The 21,506-nt window shown below is 38.6% G+C and overlaps 1 protein-coding gene across 5 annotated transcripts in view; it reads right to left on the bottom strand.

Moving 5' to 3' along the window:
* Positions 1-543: 543 nt before the first annotated feature.
* LYST (lysosomal trafficking regulator) overlaps positions 544-21,506 on the bottom strand; it is a 191,342-nt gene continuing 170,379 nt past the window's right edge. For all 5 annotated transcript variants that reach the window (XM_070471052.1, XM_070471055.1, XM_070471054.1 and 2 more), the window contains 8 exons: positions 20,067-20,256; positions 16,842-16,978; positions 14,318-14,416; positions 9,081-9,220; positions 8,702-8,799; positions 4,623-4,779; positions 3,470-3,541; positions 544-2,545 (listed from right to left, as the gene is read on the bottom strand). In XM_070471052.1, the coding sequence (XP_070327153.1) occupies positions 2,407-2,545; positions 3,470-3,541; positions 4,623-4,779; positions 8,702-8,799; positions 9,081-9,220; positions 14,318-14,416; positions 16,842-16,978; positions 20,067-20,256 (1,032 nt within the window). In that variant the 3' untranslated portion in view covers positions 544-2,406. The remainder of the gene's footprint in view (positions 2,546-3,469; positions 3,542-4,622; positions 4,780-8,701; positions 8,800-9,080; positions 9,221-14,317; positions 14,417-16,841; positions 16,979-20,066; positions 20,257-21,506) is intronic.

The raw sequence follows: 21,506 nt of genomic DNA, 5'->3' as shown, positions 1-21,506 counted from the left end.
GGACGGCGTGGAGCACATCTGAGTTCATCTTCACCTGTCAGAGTTCTCTTCATCCATTCATTGTCAACAACAATTTGACTTTTCTGGATCCCCTTGATCTAGACTGAATTCTTCAGTTCTGTTTTCTCAGAGGACCGTCTGCTCCTCCTTCACACCACTGACCGCGTTTTGTAACAACTCACATTGGTTACCGACAGCATTTTCTCTAGGAGTGCAGGGAACCACCGTGCCTCAGCACCTCGTGTGGCCCCGGGTATACAGGCGGGGCCCAATACAGATGTGCTATTGGGGGGGGGTGGGAACAGGCAGGTACTCTTTTTTTAAAAAAATGAGTGGTTTACCTTAGGACTTCTCTCTCAACTCCATTTAAAGGTTAAAACATACAATTTCTCACAAAGACCACAATTCAGAAATGAAAGTTATCCTTTCCAGTGACATAAATTTATAGGGCAGCTAAAGAGAAAATATATGGGTTACCAAAAAAAACCATCAATTTGAGACGTGGTTATAATATTTAAATTGTATTAAGAACAAGTCCTTAAATCTATTTTTATGAAATTTATTCCCAATTTGAAGTAGCAGTGTATACAAAGGTAACAGCTTGTGATAATTTACAGAAATATTTGCTACAACATGCACATTGTGAAGTGTTTCAAACATATACATATTAAGTTCATGCTGAATAAATAATCCCAATTTTTTTATTTTTACATAAAAATATAATATTGCACTCTTAACAAGACCAGTTATTTTGCATATTTTCTCTTCAGATAAATGATGAAATTCAGCTTAAAAAAAAAGACTGAGTAGCAACTTGTTCTAATAAGGAACTAATTTAAAGTTCTCAGTAGAAAAATGAATGCTAGACAATAGCTGCATTATTTTTTTTTAAACAAAGCAAATCACTTCAACGTGAACAGGAATAATTTCATCTCTGCACCTAATTGGACCTCAGAATTAACAGCTGGTCTGTGCAAACCATGATCTGAATGTAGCCGTGGAGCGTTCTTACCTATGTGTGCAACTGAAGGTTATGAGCGTACGTGGCCACTTGCTTCCTCTTGTGTTTATCTAGACAGCAGAGATTTTGGAATTGTATATTATACAGTTTTTAAGCAGAATGTTTTAGAAAGTCTGGAAGTTACAAAAGTACTTCTGTAAACACTATATGAATTAAATTTCCATAACAAACACGCAAGTTATTCTGAGGCGGGAATATATTTTTTTATCTCATGGTAACATTACTGAGCTTATTTTACAGTTTTCAAAGCCAATAAAGCAGCACCCCAAGTACTATCATGATAGAAATAGGCTATTTCAGGGTTTTCAGAAATTCTGTCTTTTATCGTGTGTAAGTTTGCTGTGGAGTACACAGATTTTTCTACTGTTCCTAGAATAGGTTAACAGAAACAGTGGGAACTGCTTTCTAAAAGAATGATTCTGCCTCCTATTTAAAAACAAAGGAAGCTATCTCCTTTTCTTTGTAATTCTGTTTTGGGGAAGAAAACTCTTCAGCACATTAGATTAAAAGCCTTATCTGGATTGCATTGCTATACCTGTGCAAACTTCTTTTGTAGTGGAGGCTTTCAGTTGCAAATTGTTAAGCATTCAATGCTCTGTAAATGCCAGATATTAAAAAGAATTATCATTTTGTTTATTAAATCTTAGTGCCTCAACTAAGAATATTCATTATCTAGTGTTGCGGATTTTAAGTACTATTTTTATGAAGAAACAGAATGTGTCTGAAAATCAAAGATACCTGTGTTGTTTGTGGCTGTCAAACAAATTCTGGTTCTACTTTCAGCTAAGAAGGCAACGGGCAAAAACTGCCTAACACTGAGATTCAAATATTCAGATATTCCAAAAAATGTTTGGTGCAGAGGCACCTACTGAACTCCTTACTGCTCAAAGAAAGCAATAATCAAGTCCTGAATTCTCTCTCCTTATCCTTCCTTTTTTTGGGGGAGGGGCAGGTGTGTGTGTTATTTTGGCAGAAAACTTTAAAAGTATAATAATCTTTTAGAGCAAATTTTATGTAAACAATTAGCTAACCAATTTAAATTCTACTGGGTTTTTTGGGGGGGAATAATAGAAAATAATAGAAAACAGAAATAGAGATAAGTTTTTGTTTAGACTCCTCTATGGAAAAAAAACTTCAAGGATATGATTTTAATTTACTGTGCCAGACTTCAACCTTGATACAACTCTCCAGAACATCACTAAATTAGAACAAAACTTTCCTTTCAGGACCTTGTGAGGCAGCAGAATTTTGTGCAGATGGACAGACTGTATCATTGCTTGGATTTGTTTGGTCATCCGTGTCTTCAGGTTTGAGCTCCTGAAACTGGCAAAGTCAGTAAATGCAGCCTGGAGTTAAAGTGCCGTGGAGAGTGCAGTTCCCCTCACTCATCCGGCTGCGTAGCTGCTGAGGAAGGAATAGAACATTGGGTGTTTCAAGCGCTGCTGGTCCTTCCGGCACCAGGCGATCACAGTCCCATCGCTGTTCGCTGTGTACAAATGGTGGCCATCACAGGAAAAGGTAAGGCTGGTAAAAGAAAAAGAGTCCCGTTTCTACGTTGTGTCTCTGAAAATTGTATCAGCATACTGGTGATCATGTGGAAATTGGTGTAAGAAGTTAAGAGTCTTTACTGGAGCAGAGAGACAGATAAGACAACCACCTACAAGTGGTTTTGACTGTAATAGTATAGTTTAATGGTTCTGCTGCCAAGTTTGTGATGCTCATTCTAACCAGGTGATACAGACTAAAACCAAGATCAAAAGATTGGCACACTCTGATCCCTCTTTGCATGTTTTCTTTTCCTTTCCTATTTAGTGTTATTACTTAAACAACAAATACATGGGTATAGGAAACTTCAAAAAAAATATAACAGTACTACATTTTCTCTATATAGAAATAAATGAGGATTATTTTATGGAGGTATTTTATTTCCCTGAAAGAGGAAAAGATAAAAAATGTTATTAATATATAATTTTATTTTATTACATTTTACATTTAGTGGATTAAAAATAAATCTATTTTAATGCAGTAGAATTTGAATCACTCCAACTGAGTTTTTAAAGTCATATTTGTTAATGGAGCAAAGGGTAACAGGTTGTTTATCAGTCTTGTCTAGCACACTCCTGTAGCTATCAGTCACCATTATGGTATTTTCAATAATGAAAGGGAAAAATATATAACTTCCACATTTCAAGAGGCCTTCCCAGGCATGATCCCAGCACACCCTTCTGTGAGGCTCTGAGCGCCTGACCCAGATTTTAAGCTCCATGAACACAAATGCTTCGCCTCCTTCTGCCATGGGGTCCCAGACATCCTGGTGTTCGATAAACAGCCAGTTGTTTATAACGATCCTCCTTAGGTCCCTCTGTACTTCTGTGTGCTGTACTATATCTCCAACAGAAACAGTCACAGAGTACAGTATGAAGCAGGGAGGGGTGGGGGAGGTTTTACCTTACAATAGGCTTATTTGATTTAGGAAATGTAATTTCCCGCACAGGCTTTAAGTCCCAAGTACTCCATAACCTAGAGGAAGGAAAAAAGTCATCATCTAATTACACAAACTCAAGTTTCCTTTACTAAAAATTTAACCAACATGTTTATTTGTTAAAAATTACCTGGTAAGGCAACACAATAAACGATTAACGTGGTTAATTCTGGGCAGTTTGCTCAGGTGGGTATGGGATTAAGAATACTTTGTGTATTTCATATTGTTAATCTCAACAATTAAAAAATGAGGATCATGGCATTCAGTCCCATCACTTCATGGCAAATAGATGAGGAAACAATGGAACAGTGACAGACTTTATTTTCTTGGGCTCCAAAATCACTGCAGATGGTGACTGCAGCCATGAAATTGAAAGATGCTTGCTCCTTGGAAGAAAAGCTATGACAAATCTAGACAGCGCATTTAAAAGCACAGATGTTACTTTGCCAATAAAGGTCCATCTTGTCAAAGCTATGGTTTTTCCAGTAGTCATGTATGGGTATCAGAGTTGGACCGTAAAGAAAGCTGAGTGCTGAAGAACTGATGCTTTTGAACTGTGACATTGGAGAAGACTCTTGAGAGTCCCTTGGACTGCAAGGAGATCAAACCAGTCAGTCGTAAAGGAAATCAGTCCTGAATAGTCACTGGAAGGATGGATGCTGAAGCTGAAGCTCCAATACTTTGGCCACCTGATGCAAAGAACTGACACTTTGGAAAAGACTCTGATGCTGGGAAAGATTGAAGCGGGGAGGAGAAGGGGATGACAGAGCAAGAGATGGTTGGATGGCATCACCAACTCAATGGACATGAGTCTGAGTAAGCTCCAGGAGTTGGTGATGGACAGGGAAGCCTGGTGTGCTGTAGTCCATGGGGTTGCAAAGAGTTGGACACGACTGAGCAACTGAACTGAACCGAACTTTTTATAGTTAAAAAATATAAAATTTCAAAAATGTACAAATTGCTATTTAGAAATAAAACAGAAACACCAGAAGAACGTATATCCTAAGGTGATTTTAAATCTCTAAATATTAAATATTATGTTTAGATAGTAAAAAATATTTTTTGAAACTGCTATGTCCTTATGAGCAAAAGGACACAAAGAAATCAAACTCCTCTTACCTTACAATTCCATTTTCTAATCCCCCAGCAATCACATTGATAGATATTCCCTCAGGCTGGTTAGAGAAAGCCACAGAACAAATGATCTCTCTGCAGTGGACGTGTCCAACGAGGTCCCCATTCACTGTCCAGAGTCTGAGGTCACTGCCTCCACCAGCTAAAACACCACAAAACCCCACAGGTCACCAGGGTGTGGGTGTTGCAGAGCCCCCCACATTGGGCCCCAGAGGGGAATCCCTGAGTGCCTCACTTGTCTGTTTGATGAAGTTCATAGGCAACTCATGACTGGAGAGTGTATAAGTGAAATTACTACATAAGGCACACAGAGTTGGCCTATTTATCTAGAGATGATGGCTAGTGAAAAAAATAAAAAATTAACCTACAAGGTAGAGCAACAATGTAAATTAACTATGAATTTCTTTGTAGTCATAATTTCTTAGCATACAAACTGCTAAATCTAATTCTGAAAGTACCTAGAAAGCTAAACAACCTCCAAAAAGAGAAGAAAATATTCTGTGAAACTACAGTATCTTTAAGAAGTGGGTTATGGGACTTCTGAAGAAAAAATAAGTTATAGTAAAAGTTGAGTTAAAAACTAATTCTTAAAAAGAAAGCTAATTCTTCAGAATGTCCAAGAGTGAATCTTATAAATCAATGTCTTATTAAATGAATTTTTTCTTTTCAAAGACCAGGAGTAATCAAACTTTTTGTAGTTTTCCAGGTGACAGAGGAGGCAGTAATTGCTAGCCATCCTCAATAAACTGGGGCTGGTGGTTTGGGGCCTTATGGTGATGTGTCCAGCCTTTCTGGAGAAATGTTCTCATACTGATAAAGAGAAAGGTTAAGAGGCATGATAAAGTTGGGATGACATAGTATGTGTTACCACACTTTATCTCTCCATTAGAACTAACATAAAAGTAGAGAATTTATTTCTCTCCTTTATTAAGGCAGTGAAAAGATTTCATATTTTATAGCAAAGAAATAAGTATTAGAAATACTTCTTCACCTATAGAAATGCTAAAGACCATCAAATACCACAAACCAAAATGCCTAGTGTGTTGCAGTATTATTCACAACAGCCAAAAGGTGGGAACAACCCAGATGTTCATCAAGAGGTGAATGGATAAACAAAATGTAGTATATCTAAACAATGGAACTCATTTTTATTCAGCCATGAAAAGTAATAAAGTTCTGGGGAGGGAGGTGGGAGGGGTGATCGGGATGGGGAACACATGTAAATCCATGGCTGATTCATGTCAGTGTATGGCAAAAACCACTACAATATTGTAAAGTAATTAGCCTCCAACTAATAAAAATAAATGAAAAAAAAAGTAATGAAGTTCTGACATATGCAACAACATGGATAAATCTTGAAAATGTTATGCTCAGTCAAGTAACTGAGGGGGTAGGAGAACTACCTGCTACTCTAAATTTTAGAATATTATATTAACTTTATAGTACCACTGGCAACAGGAAAAGGCTATGAACTCTAGCTGAAATGCATATATTTTTGATATAGTGGCAGAATGATTTTTAAAAGTACAGAAACCATCTACTATAATATTTACATAGTTTAATAAATTTTATATCTTATCACTATAAAAACCACATCCCATAATAAGCCCTGGGAAATCAGGATAAGGAAAGAATGAGTTTGCCAGTGTGTCTTTAGCCTCAACACAGAAAATTTTGAGATTATATATGTGTATACACATACATATACATATTGTATATTATATACATACACATACATATATATGTATCTTCAATTTTGATTTTAAAGGTACTTGGATGGTTCTCACTAAAGAGTCAAGATTTTTTGATAGGTTAAATCTGGTTAACTTTCTTTTCTCTTTTTTTTTAAAATATGGTTAACTTTCTTCCCTTCCCGGAGTATAAGAATAGGAGAATGAAATGTGGTCCAGGTCACTAAACATAAATTTGTCCTCTTTTAAAAAGTCATTACTTTTATCATGCTCTCGCCCAAATGCTTTTTATGACTCCTCTTGTATATGTATTGAGAGGCTTCAAACAAGTTGAGAAGGCCTTTTTGTTCAAAGTGGGAAGAAAGTTCTACCCATTACTCTATCATACTGTGCGTACTGCCTACGGACACTTGAATACCCTACTAGTGAGCTGGTTAATATAAGCAAAAGTACTTTGGTTTCTTGTTCCCATATGACTAGCTGATATAATCTCACAGATATAAATCACTACTGGCAGCAGGAAAGCAGCTCCCTCAGGATCAGTTCCAATTTCCAAATGTTGCCAAAACGAGAAAGTGGAGAGCTCTAGATAAGTACCCCTGGATCCCCCTGAGACTCCCTCCTGATGCGTGTGAACACCGAAAGCCCCTAAGGCACACATCAAGGGAGAGTGGTGAGCAAGGCGTCAATCATCTGTCCACACGCGTGCTACCAAAGTCAGCTAGTTAAGGTCCTCCCCTTTAGTTATGCTGCCAGGGGAGTAAGAATGTGTGCAGGACACTCACTACTTTGTGACTGGGGGCTAAAGCCTGGCAAATATTAATACTTCGCATCTGAAATCTTGAAGCATGACTGGAGACATTACTTTTCTTGAATATAAGAATGATGAGTGTTTTGTAAAATTGACAAAATTCCAAGAGATATCTGTGATATAGTAAAAAAAAAAAAAAAAAATATATATATATATATATATATATGTATATGTATATGTGAACTTTGGCCCACAAGCCTGGCATAGAGCTCCTAAGCTCTTTTGAACTCACTGTCTTCTGTATGGTAGGGAGATGACTCCTGGGCAGGTCCTAGGCAGCTTCGGGTGGGAGCTGGCCAGCAGAGAAGCTGCCTTATGGCACCTCCCGCCTCTGGGGAGGGGAGAGGAGCTGGGGCGGAGGCCAGTCCCTGATGGCCAGTGACTGAATATACCAGGCCTACATGATGGAACCTCAGAAAAAGCCCTGAACAACAGGAGAGAAGACTGATGAGCTCGTTCATGGGCCAGGAGGGTGGTGCCTTCTGACTCCACAGGAACAGACCTCTGGACCTTTTCTTCTGGCTGTTCACTTTGGAATGAACTACAGTAGTAAGTACAGTGTTTTATTGAGTTTTGTGAGTTGTCTGAGAGAATTATCGAAACTGGTGGGGGCCTTGAGACTCCCAAGTTTGCCAACTTCAACTAATTACTGTCAGAATTGAATTGCACTGTTGGACACCCATTTGGGGTCACAGAACCGGAAAGCAGTTTAGTGTCTGGAAAGACCACACATTTGGTGTCAGGAAAAAACAATATAAAAAAGCAAGCAAAGGATCAAAGACTACCCACTGTAGATGTGTCAAAGATACCTTTGGACAGAAAGAAACAGTTTTTTGAAGAATCCTTTCAATTAATGGAAATGAAAACAGAAAACTTATGAGCTTGCCAACTGTTCTTAGCTACTGGATGCATCAAATATTTTAATATGTATACATGAAAATAAAACTGAAAGCCAGACATTTGATTAGGAGAACTATCTTTCTCATGTAAATCTGGGGCACATTACACCTCCATCGTTATTCTGTACTACTGTCCTGCAGGAACTAGAAGACACATATAATACAAAGCTGATCTTCTGCTGATGCCCTGGAGGAGGGCATGGCAACCCACTCCAGTATTCTCACCTGGAGAATCCCCATAGAGAAGCCTGGCAGCCTACAGTCCATAGGGTCACAAAGAGTAGGACAAGACTGAGCAACTAAGCACAGCACGTGCCTCAATTGATGGACTCAGTCTTCGACTTCATTGTACTGTCATACACATACGACGGAGGATGAGATGGTTGGGTGGCATCACCGACTCGATGGACATAAGTCTGAGTAAGTTCCGGGAGTTGGTGATGGACAGGGAAGCCTGGCGTGCTGCAGTCGGTGAGGTTGCAAGAGTCAGACATGACTGAGCAACTGAACTGAACTGAACACCACATACATGCTATTCCCTAAGTATTCAGGTCTGGCAGGGACCAGAGAGACGTAACCTGACAGTTTAACCTATGATGTAACCAGCTGGCTGAGCACACATTAGTACAACCACTCCGTGCTTTGGGGTTGGGGCCAACTTACCTGAGTCACACACTGTGGCAATGTCACCTGTAGTCTCACTGGCAGAGACGGCCGTGACTGGGCTTTTGTGTCCCGCTAGACTTTGTACGTAACATAACCTGAAAGACCAAAGACGTGAAAATTTGCATATGAACATTAAATATAATTACATTCTTTTATTTATATAATTTTTTTGGTTAGTATATGTACCTACTATTTATAAGGGATTCCTGACTCTATTCCTAACTGATCTATTAATTCAGTAAGATTACAAAGGTAAAGTCTGTATTTCATGCTTAAAGTTATTATAATGTAAAGATATTATTTTAGTGCATCTGTTTCTCACAGTAAGAACTGAAACATTAAAAACAGCTATTTTTGAGTTGGAAATCTTCTGTACCTGTTTAAATCCCATATGATGCAGGTTCCGTCTCTGCTCACACTTATCATTATACTATATGGTTTGCAGACAAATAAACTGGTTATCTCTTCTGTGTGCCCATACAGATGTATCTGAGACTCCATTTCTATATCTGAAGGCTAAAATTTGAAAAATAAGTATAAGATAAAAGCCGTGACAAAAGGTATTCTAGTACTGTCATCTCAAAAACAAAACCCAGGTTACTCAAACATTCTTCTCAAACACATTTTTTTCAACCTAGTTCAACTTTTTCTGAAGAGTAGAACTAGTTAAACATTAAAAAACGTTTTAATTGACTGTAACCTCATCAACTGATAAGTTTTTCATTTTTGACTATTCTTTTGTAGTCTGGCCAAACATACTTGTACTTTAATAGTTGTGATTATCTCCATATAAATAGTTCTCTATTTCATATTTCATACATTCTCCCATAAGCATTTCTCATTTTTGACAGTGCATTCAAAATGATTTTTAAGTGTTATGATATTCTATATAGTTAGTATACCATAATTTACTTGAACATCCTTTATTGACAGATAGTTAAAATTGTTTCAAATGTTTTCAAAATTTTAGATGCCATAAGTAAATTTTATTTTTATTTTATTTATTTCATAATTTTTAAATTTAAGTACATAAGTTTTGTTCCTCCTCTATATCACTTCTTTAGAATAAATTTCCAGAATCCTTGTAGTGGATCAATTAGTATTAATAAATTTACAGTACTGATACAAATTTTACAGTGCAGATATAGTACAAATTTTACAGTACTTGCAAAGGCTTTGCACTGACTCCTGATGCTACCAATGGCAATGTATTACTCATCAATAGTTGTGGATTGATTTTCAAAATCAAAGCTTGCAAACTGGTGTTCCAAGGTCCACATGGTTCACCAGATACATACATATTATATATTATGTATATATTATACAGGGTATAATTTTTGTTATATACTAGGTGTATATTGTCATAGGGCATAATTTTTGTTATATGCTAGGTATATATTGTCATAAAGTATTTCAATATTTCAAAGAATACAGAAAAGTAGAAAGTATAAATACAATGAAAATCTGCATACTGACCACTCAGTTAAACTAATCCTAACATTTTATAATATCAGCTTATTTTTTAAATATAGAAAACATTAACTATTACATAGTGTGTGTACTATTTTACATCCTATTTCCTTTCCCTTCTCAGAAGTTATTATTATCCTGAATTTTGCATTTGTTTCCTGTGTATTTAGAATTTATGTTCTACTATATGCTACTATAACAATAAACAATGTATTGGTTTTCATTTCGATAAACTTTATAAATATGGTATTTATTGTTCTTTAAGCATCCGATCTATTTTGCCTTTTTTGATCACCGTTGTGATCAAACAAAACATACCTGTGTTGACTTTATTAGCTGCAGCTCATGTATTTTAAGTGCTCCATGGTCCAGTGTCTTATTCACATAAAAATACATATTTTATACTTAAAAGACTCAAATGACCAGGCAATACCAGTCTTCCTTGGAGCCACTGGCCTGTGTGGCAGTGGCTTCTGTCTAGCTAGGGCACATGGCCTTCAGCTCAACACAAGCACAGAACAAGACGGCTCTGAACAAGGGCACGAGTCCTGGGGCTGGGCCCCTTCTGGTCTGCCTCTGGGGCCCACCCCACAAGGCCAGGAGTCTGTGGGGCCACGGGGATGTGCCAGCGCCCTTGCAGACCATGCTTCAGGGTCCCTGGGGCTGAAGAACTGACTATCCAGAAAGGCTTGAGCCCTTTCCATCTCTGCTTGCATTTGTGTCTCAGCAGTCATTCTAAATCTTTGAAAATTTCCCAAGTTTTAAATGGCAATCAAGGTTGCTTTTAATTGCATTTCTCTTATTATAACTATTAAAAAGCTTAACTTTTTCACATATTCATTTTGTATCTGTAAATTTGTGTGCTTGGTTTTGTATATTTGTTACTACATTAGAAAATCATTTGTAGGGATTCCTCTATTAGTGGAATAGAATGCAAGCACCTTCCTCGTTTCTCCTGGATGACCCAGATCACCATGCCAGTCTAGGGATGCCTTATCCAAAGCTGAGTCTCAGGATCCTGGCCAGCCCAGGAAATTCCAATCTAGGCTGTATATCCAGGCAAGAGCAGGTCCCATATGACTCAGCCTCACTCTCAGGGACCAGCCTTTTGGACAAGAACCTCCTTGGGACACCCCTCCCCCCACCCCCACCATTTTTGCTCTGTCCCTTGTTACTGTTTTCTACTCCTCTTATAAGAGGCGGTCTCAAGGTCAGTGTCAATACTGACTGACAGATAATCCAAGAATATCTAACTCAAGGCTAGAGCTCCCTCCTTGCTTGTTAAAAGCTATATATATATATATATATATATATATATGTATGTGTATTTTTTCTACTTCATGACTATGAATAATATTTATGGGGTAAACAGAAAATAGGTACCCTGCAGTGGTTGTTGAAATTTTAGATTTTGCACTTTAAAATGATTCTAAGAGTCAGTGTTACTAGATGATTCCCTGAGGGATCAGAAAATAATTGCCATGGGTAGAACAGAAATCTTCTGCTGGCCTACTTCTTCATAAAATGTTCTTGAATGGTTTGATACTACCTTGGATAAACTGAATATTTATTCTCCCTGCCATCAATTTAGAGAATAGAAATACAGGTGTTCACTTATATAAAGATGACGTGGGCACATTAATAAGTGAAAAACAACTCAAGATCAGTTATTTTAGGATCAGTTATCACCTTTGAAGACATTCTTCTCTAATATATAAAGGGCTTATAGATAACAGTTCCCTATACCCAATCAATGTATTCATCATTAGGTATGTAGAATGCATTTTAGCAGACTATCTTAGGAGATCCAACAGAAACAATGCTCAAAGTTAGATATGCTTCACTAGCTTAGGAAAGTATTTCATAAGCTTCCCTTGAAAATATTTTCAAGCAACAGTTATCTTGGTTATAGCCTACATGGCACTTGGGAGCCTGTCTTTTGCTGTGTCAAGGGCAACACAAACAAGAACATAAACACTTTTAGAACCATGGCATTCCGTGGGTTTGGGCAACAGAAACTAGTGAACATGAGGCGCTTCCTGCCAACCTCACAGGCACAGGGTCACATCTGCAACTTCAGGGACCCCAAAATGATGAAATGGTGCCCAAGAAAAAGCAACAATACCCACAGAATCCCAGGTAACCTTCCGTTAGATCAACCAATGATAAAATCATACAGCTAAGATACACTTTTGGACATGGTTTAAATAGTAACTGTTTATCTCATGACTTGATTGCCTATTAGGAGAAAAAGAAAACCCTTATATATAAGCTGAAAAATCAACTTTCAGGAAAGGGTAGAACTGAGGAAAGGTGTGCAATATAAGACTTCACAAGCCTACAATAACTTCAAACTAAAAGAAGCACATGTATTGCTGTATTCAAATGATAACAGCTACACCTCTGATCTGCTGCTTCAGAGCGATGCTGTGTACAATTACTCCTATATTGGCAACTTAATACTTTTTTTTTTTAAACCAGTACTGCATACTGTGTTAATGTACAATTAAAAATTTAAATTGTGGGGAGAATGGAAGTAAGGAAAACGAAGAACAAGGCGGTTCAAAGTGTTGAAAAAAGAGGAAATAAACAACAGATGGAAGCCAGTTTTTGGATGACAAGGAACAAATGATCTGTGCACAGAAGCAGAGGACCCCTCTGAGCAGAGATTAGAATGTAGGTGTAGGAAAAAGGAGACAGAAAGGTGAGCTCAGACGTGGGAAGGCAAGGCAGCAGTAAACATCAGAGACGTTATCAAACTGACATCTGATTCAGGCCTTGGGAAGTAAAAAGAAAATGAGGCATTCCAAAAGTGAAGGCGCCCCTCCGCTTAGACCCCCCAGCACTCTTCTCACTGTGGCCCGTGTGTAAGACCCTCACCTCTCTCGACTGTCCTGCCGCGCCTCCCAGCACGCTCTGCTCTGAACTACATACAAAATATCTGCCACTCCCAAACCACCACGCCTTTAATTCCAGGTGGTTAGTGTACTCTTTCCTCTTTTCTCCCCGTAGAAAAATGATCCTTTAGGATCCAGCTCAAGTGTAAACTTTCAGGCTCCCTGACACCTGGCTGGGCCCACTTCTGGCTCTTTTTACCCTGTGTGTCAGTCTTACAGCACACACCCCACTGTTCTGCAATAACCTGTAGGAGCCCACCTCCTGCTGCGGAGTCCTCAGTATAGCTGCCAGCATCACCACAGCACCTTTTAACTGGTACCCTTCCCTCCAGGCTCATGGCCCTTTAAGCAGGCTCTACAGAGATAGTCTTAAAATGCTGACTGGATCATATCACTCCTGCTTCAAGCATTTTAATGACTCCTCAGACTAAGAGTCAGAAACAATATTATGGCCACATTTATACCCTAAGGAGGGTGGCAAAGAACCTTAACAAGGGTTTAAAACTGAATGAACTTGCTCAGAAAAGTAAGGAACCGAGTGTCACCCTATGCTAGGAAAACAGGTTTCACCCAGTAGAACATGTTTTATAAAATAATGGAGAAAACTGTAATTAAAAAAAAAAAGCACACAGAATGTTCTAGAACAGAATGGTTATCACTGAGTTATCACTCTAAACTTGCCACTACTCTTCAATGGCACCACGGACAGCTAATTCAATAAAGAAATGACAGTAAATTAAAAGAAGTACAGCATAATGTCTTCTTCACTAGATTGTTTTAATAATTTAACTCACAAATCTTAAAAGATTCAGTAAATGGCTAAAAAAATTTCTCCCAGTAAGTGGTAGAATAGAGACTGGCTACTTGGATTTTTCTGTCATTTAATTCACTCAGAGTGTATTAGGAATGTTAGGAGTTCTGCACCTCTAAATTTTACAGAATCTTGTGGGTTACCCTTTAAGCATTCAGGTCGATACTGAGAACACAGGGAAGCATCAAAATGTCACAAAAAAGCCTACATACAGAGCAGAGTATAACTCAAAATACTTTCTGTCTCTGACTGTATACAGTTATTTAAAAAATTCTTTTATGATCCTAATAAACCTAAAATAAAGAGTTAGATATTGACCTTTTACATTACCAGAGCTTCTGTGAAGAAGAGATTCAAGTACAAAAAATGTAAGTTGCTCTAAGGGTTTCTTCCCCTCACTGACATGAAAATCCCACAAATGCGCCCAGGACCTACCGTGCTGCTTGTGAACCTGTTTGAGTAAGCTGTGATGACACCACACTTGCTCCCGGTGAACAGCTGGCAGCTGTCAGGGACCCAAGCACAACTAGTCACCTAGGAAAAGGACAAGTCAAAGATGAACATGCCTAAAAAGCATGAGAAATGCTTCTACTTTTCTGACATTTATTTAAAAAATATATGCTCACAAAACTAAGATAAATATTTTACTTGAAATGATTAGAATGGTGCAAGATATAGTAATAGAGTATTATGTAACTTTAAGACGTCTAAAAGCTGTAAAATGTGAAATAAACTGTCATCTTTTGGTTCTCTTATTGCATTGTCATAAAAATGCTGTTATCTCTTGAGAAAGTATAAAAGAAGATCAGAGACACCGTTTCTTTCACTTGTCATTGAACACAGTTGGGAATTCAGAATTTTTCATTTTCCAGTGATAACAGAAAAGAGAAGAAAATTGACAGGAGTATGTTTTACAGTTAAGAATCAATCAGAAGATGAGGCAAAGAGAGAGCAGGACTCTAATATGTAATGACGATAGTGAAATTGATCAGATAAGTGAAATCGCAGAGTGTGGGTCTTTGTATGATAATATCCTGGACAAATTTTCTCAAACTAAAGAACTAATAAGTGAATGACATATTCCAAGAACAAAAATGAAAAATGGTATTCTCCTCTAGGTAGCCATTTGATTGGAAGTACTTTATCACACCACGTTTGCTCAAAAACTGGATCATTCTATTTTGCTAAAAGGACCTGAGAGTGCTTTTTCATCTTTAATGATGTTTCTGTGCCCAATTTTACATGACAGAAATAATTTTGCAGTGTTGAAATTCTTGTTAAAATTTCTAATAAGATGGTTTTTCACTGTCCTTAATTCTTACTTTTGTTAGTTTACTAGTAAGCCAGATGACAAAAGGCAGTGACCTTTTTTTCAGACATATTGAAGATTAAGCAAACAAGTCACTGCTCTCCTTTTTTTCACTGCCAAAAATTCCCCACAAGTAGCTGATTCCATTTCTTTCTTCTTTTTTAAACACTTCTATTATTTATTTATGTCTGGCTGTGCTGAGTCTCTGTTGCCGCATGAGGTCTTCTCCAGCTGCAGAGAGAGGGGGCTACTCTCAAGCTGCGGTGCACACTTCTCATTGTGGTGGCTTCTCTTGTTGCAGAGCATGGCTTCTAGATGGGCAGTAGCTGCAGCTCCTGGGCTCTAGAGCACAGGTTCAGCAGTTGTGGTGCATGGGCTGAGTTGCTCCAAGGCATGGGATCCTCCCAGATCAGAGGTTGAACCCGTGTCTCCTGCATTGGCAGGCGGATTCCTCACGACTGAGTCACCTGGGAAGCCTTCCGTTGACTCCATTTCTAAGGCGCTAGGGGAATGGTGACAAATGTTAGGATGTGTGAGTAGGCACCAGGTGTATGTAGGTAATGAAAGTCAGAAACCAGTAAAAGAACTTCCTAGGGAAAGACAGTCAAAGAGAGAAGGTTTAGCATACAATTTAGTCCTGGAAAAAGTTGTGGCAGTACTGCGTGTGTGTGTTTGTGTGTGTATATGGTGTTTTACAGTTTACAATATACTTTCACAAACCCTGGAGACATTTTTACAACAGTTTTATGAGAGAGTAGTGGGAGTATGACTACTCCACTTTTAAGCAGAAGGAGAGAAACTCAAGTTGGGAAAGGTTAATTACTTATGAATAGTAAGTAACAGAGCTGGACGCTAACACAGATCACAGGGATGGCAGGGCTTTAGAAAGGCCCAAGGCTCTTTCTACCATGTGGTGATGCCTAAATTCCTGGTCCATTTAAAAAACACCAGGTGCAGTAGATGATGCTCTCGTTATTGAAAATGACATAGTAACAAAAGGCAAGTTAACACTGAGAAAAAAATCAATTGTGATTTTGTTCCAACACTGCTGTGAGCTGATGCTGAGTAGGAGATTATGATACGGTCTCAACAAGAGATGGGAAGAGCAGGGGTCCCCCACTCCTGGGCCACAGACCAGGAGCAGTCCATGGCCTATTAGGAAGCGGGCCACACAGAAGCAGGTGAGTGGCTGGCAAGTGAGCAAAGCTTCACTTGTATTTACATCCGCTCCCCATCACTCATATTACTGCCTGAGCTCCACCTCCTGTCAGATCAGTGGCACTTGATTCTCATAGGGACACGAATGCTACTGTGAACTACATATGCAAGGGACCTAAGTTGTGGGCTGCTTAGGAGAATCATCCTGAAACCATCCCCCTATTCCCTGCTCTGTGGAACAAGAGCCTTCTGTGAAACCAATCCCTGGTGCCAAAAAGGCTGGGGACTGCTGGGGTAGAGAACAAACTCTGGGGACATAGTCAGTACAGCAGCAGTTAGGAAGGCTGTCTGCACTGTAAACAAGGTATATGTCTAGCGTCATGAGCTTCTTGACTAACTACAGGATATTAAAGACTAGCTGTCATCAGTCTGACTCCCTTCTAAAGCATTATGTTTAATTATTACTATAAAGTACTTCATAAAAATGTTTACCTGATATTGCTGTGAACTCTGTATAAAGTTTACTGGAGGCTCACTTTGTTTGCTCTTCAACCTTAAAATGTCATCAGCATACCCCCAGCTCAGGATGGCTGACCACTGAATGTCAGTGCTGTTCATGCTTCTCACACCTCAAGAAAGAGAGATCAAGTATCAGTCGCCACTGATCAGTTACCATTGGACAGCCCGCTGAAATGTCAGGTTAAAGACCACTCTGGCCTTTAAGGCCTGAAGTTCACATAGCAGAACATGGTCATTCCAGTGCAAAATCATCTTTATAGCCATAAGATGGACTGATTTATGTTAGTTTCATTCCTTTAAGGCTAATAGGATTCTAAGGTTGGAACTGTATTCTTTTTCACCTGTGAAGGGATTTATTTGACTTAGAACTAAAATTTCTGTTAAGAAATTTTTATAGAAGACAAATGATAATTAAGCTTCCTCTATTTATGTTCTGTGATGCTTTTTCTTCTAATAATAAATAAGAACTAGATAATGTTTAAATAACTTTCTAGATACCCCTTACTGAAAAATCAATATGGAGAACTACTAATGCTAGAAAGGGACCATTGCTGGAGCAGAAGCAATCCTGAGAATAATTTAATCCTGCAACTACAAGGATTTTGTATGGGGGAACTTCATATAATGAGGTTCTGTTCTTTCCTTGTTCTATTCGCAACATAATATTACGCCCTTTTGGGATAAAGATCTGGACATCTTGACATCCTTTTCCAGTGTTTCTCATAATCTACACTTTGTGGCACACTCACTAGGGCTAATGCAGCATAAACGCTGTAGGCAGTTGGTGCTGCCTGTGAGAATAAGAAGCTTTGAGTTCCTGAGGGAGATTGTGAGCGCCTCGCTTAATATATAGCTATATCTATAATATATAGAATGTGAGTACTCAGCATAATATATAGCATAAAACATAGCACAATATAGCATAATATAAAGCAATAAAACAAATATTTTTTGAATGAATCAACAGCACATTGAAAATGTAATTCACATATTTATTTCTGTTTTGTTGAGTATAATTCCAAATGTGGATATCAGTTTTGCAATACAGAAATTAGGATAGCCTTGCTACATATATGCTCCACTCTAGATAAGCCTCAGGACTTCCTAGATTTTACCACGAAGCCTGGCATGTGGAAAGAACTCAATAACTGTCCCTGGTTTCTCATTCCAGCAACACAAGATGCACCATCTTTTTTTAAGAAGAAAAAGAAACTTCTTCTTTACCTATTAGAATAGTAGATCTTAAATAAGAGTTTGCAAGAAAATGACTTTTGCAGCATGTGCAGATTTAGATTCAAGGCCTAGAGATTCTCATTTGGTGTGTCTCCAATGGGACCAACTGAGTATACTTGGGGAAAAAAGCACCTCAGACAATTTTGAGGCATTGCCAGTTCTCAAGTAACTGGCCTGTGCTGAGCTAAAGCTCATTACAACCGGGGCAGTTTAGCTGCTACACTGTACTACACTGTGTAACTAGAGGGCAGTGCTCACGACTGCCCTCTGCCAGCTGCGCTCAGTCGCTCAGGGCCTCTAGGAGATGCGCCTGTGGATGGTTCTGCAGCGGGTACAGCAGTGAGTGCTCACAGTCCCTGGCTCCAGAGTGCTTACAGTCCCGCGGACACTTATTTATTAAGCACTTAAGCATTTACTAAGCACACCGGAGTCAGGTGTTAACCACTCATTATTCATTTAAGCATTATAGTGAATTACCCTGTGAAGTAAGTCCTTTTATTATTCCCATTTCATAGATTAAAAGCCAGGACTCAAAAGGCATAAGTAATTTTCTCAAAATTACACAAAAATACACAGGTATTAGGCAGCAGAACTGGGGTGCAAACTCAGGCACTGTGCCACATGAGCTCATGGCCCTAACTTGTATGATACCACTTTCATGGACACACCTACATTCTGCCAAATCCCACTTATATTCTATGAGGAAATAAAGTGTAGTTTGAATGAACACAGCTATTAAGGGGTTGTGACTGTAGTGGCACAAATAAGGTAGGTCAGCTATTAAGTTGGACATATTTAAGTCCCACCATGCTAAGTGATAATACCAGCCCCTTTCTCTCTGATCAACAGAGAGAAACTTCAATCCACTCTAATTAATTTCTTAAAGGCAAATTATTCACACCTTTTGATACTTTAAGTGTTAGTAGTAGTAAACTACTTGTGAGGCATCTCATAGCTGACTGCAATGATGATTAAACAGATTTACCTTACCCTCTTAATTCACTAAACTTCGATAAAATGGTATGTAGCTTCTTTTATCACTGGCAACTATAAAGGCAATCATTCACTTCATGACAGAAGGAAGAGTGAGTTTAAAAGAACTGTGGTCCAGCCAGCACACTACATTCCTTGAAGTGGCTGAGGCCGGGCCCGGGTCCGGGGGTCCCTGCACTGTGGCGCTCCAGTGGTGGGAGGGGCCGTGAGGACCGGAGGAGCACAGCGCACAGAACCAACACCAAGAGGCGTCAGGTCCACACACTGGTTTCCCGGCAAGTCTGCACACCCCTGACAGGCACAGATGGGTGCCCCCAGTCATTCATCTCAGTGCTTAACGCCCAGGCCTAGGAAGTAGAGTTCTTTCGCATTAAGCAAAATGACTGATTTGGAAGGGCTGAGGAGTTGCTCGAATGGAAAATGCCACTAGTTTTCCAGTGTGTAGGTGACATGTAGAAATATCAAGACGGCCTCTACTGAGAGCACTTTCCCATGCGTTGCTTTTAGTGAGTCAGTGCAAAGAGGGGAGAAAAAGACTGCTTTCCAGACATATGTATTTTTAAAGCCTATTTTCAAGGCTATCATGATTTCCTCATTTTGTTTTACTCTCATGCCTGTCTCTTCTGAGGTACTAGAACTGTTGGTCAAATAAGTCATCTATTCTGGGATTCAAGAACCTCAAGGTGTGTATTTCTATAAAATTGATAATGTTTTCATCTTGTGAGACATTTATTTATTCTTGTCCCCTTCAATTCTTCCTCTCATTTCAAACGACACTGCCTTTAATTCTCATTTTTTTTCAGGTAGTATGTTTTAATTCCTACTTTGCATTAAATGAATACAAATTTGAGTCTGGTTTTTCACCAAAGACTCAGAAAACTCAAAAATGAAACAAAACAGCAGCACAGATGAGTGGAAACATTCAAATCTCTTGAAAGATAGACCTAGGATGATTTTCATGTTTTATTTTACCTTGTTCTTTGCTATATGTCATCAGAAGACAGAAATTTCGGGACAAACCACAGATTGCTCTAGTGGGCAGAGCCTGGAGAGAACCAAATCTTTCTCCGTGGGGCTGGCTGAAGCAGACCACAGGAACCGGAGCACTTGGGGAACCAACATACTCCCCCCATTTCAAGCCTTTTATCCATGACAAAGGACTCTAAAACCAAGAAAAGTAAAAAGTACATTTAAAAAATGGTAGTAAGAAAAAAAATGGTAGTAAGTATAGAAAGGGAAATATGTGTTCCTGGTGGTCAGATACAGTGATGAACAAGACAGACGAGGAACACATATTTCCACAGGTGGTACAAGGGCTATGAACAAAGTCTAAGACGGGGTAGAGGACTGAGAAAGAGTTGCTAGTTAGATGAGGGGTTGGGAAAGAGTCCCTGAGGCAAGCAGACACCTGAGTGAAATAAAAGCACACCGGGGCTCTATCCGCGGACAGGGCATGCCAGGTGGAGGGGACAGCCAGTGTGAAAGTCCTGAGGTGGGAAGGAAGCAGTTCAGAATCCGTTCCTATTACAGACAGACATCCTGCTCAGGTCCTGCATATGCACCAACTTTAATTAGCTAATGAGCAATAAGTACAGTGGCAAATGAAATGGTATTTATTACTTTTCAGGGATGTACTGTTAAATTATTTTGACATGTTAAAATAACAGATTCTAGTTAAAAATAATGACCCTGGTAATGATAATGACTAAAATGACTTGTAAGTCTTCAAAACCATGAGTTGTCAGTGTAACTGACAAGTAAACATAAAACAAAAAATACAGCTTTCAACTATGAAAAACAACATGGGTGATCTGGGTTCGGCAAAACAATATTATCTATCATATTGATGTTTTAAAATTTCAATTTTGATCTTACTAGTTATATAAGTTCTGCTTGCATTTAACATGCAAATTTGATATATATGAACTATGAGCATAAAGAGTTTACATTCAGTGTTCTAAATTTAGTGTATTTAAATAACTTTATTATAAGAAACGAGTTTCAAAAGAAGGTCTGTAAAAACCATTTCCTCTTAAAGTGGATCACAGATGACTGCAATCTGAGGGCTCTGCTTTACCTTACAACCTCCTTCCCTTGTGTTTTCATTTTCTTCGATTCCCTTCTGCAAACCTCTTTAACACTTTACAACTCACAGGCTCCCACCTTAAGTTGCTTTAATAATGAAGAATTTAGCTGAGGATTAGAATCCATTTTACTCTTAAGGCTTGTTTGCTTTATTTTTCTATTTCAGAATTTAAATTAATACTTAATTCCTACTTTAAGAGGCAATACTTATCAAGAAAATCTGGAGGGGCCAAAAAATCATGTAAGATTTTCCCCTTAATTGTAAACTCAAACATTTACACTTCTGGTCACTACTTCTGGTGGAGGCTGACAACTAGGACCATGCTA

Source organism: Odocoileus virginianus, chromosome 7 (genome assembly GCF_023699985.2).
Source record: "Odocoileus virginianus isolate 20LAN1187 ecotype Illinois chromosome 7, Ovbor_1.2, whole genome shotgun sequence".
NCBI classification, from domain to species: domain Eukaryota; kingdom Metazoa; phylum Chordata; class Mammalia; order Artiodactyla; family Cervidae; genus Odocoileus; species Odocoileus virginianus.
Note: the sequence above shows the minus strand (reverse complement) of the source record. Positions and strands in the feature narration are given on the sequence as shown.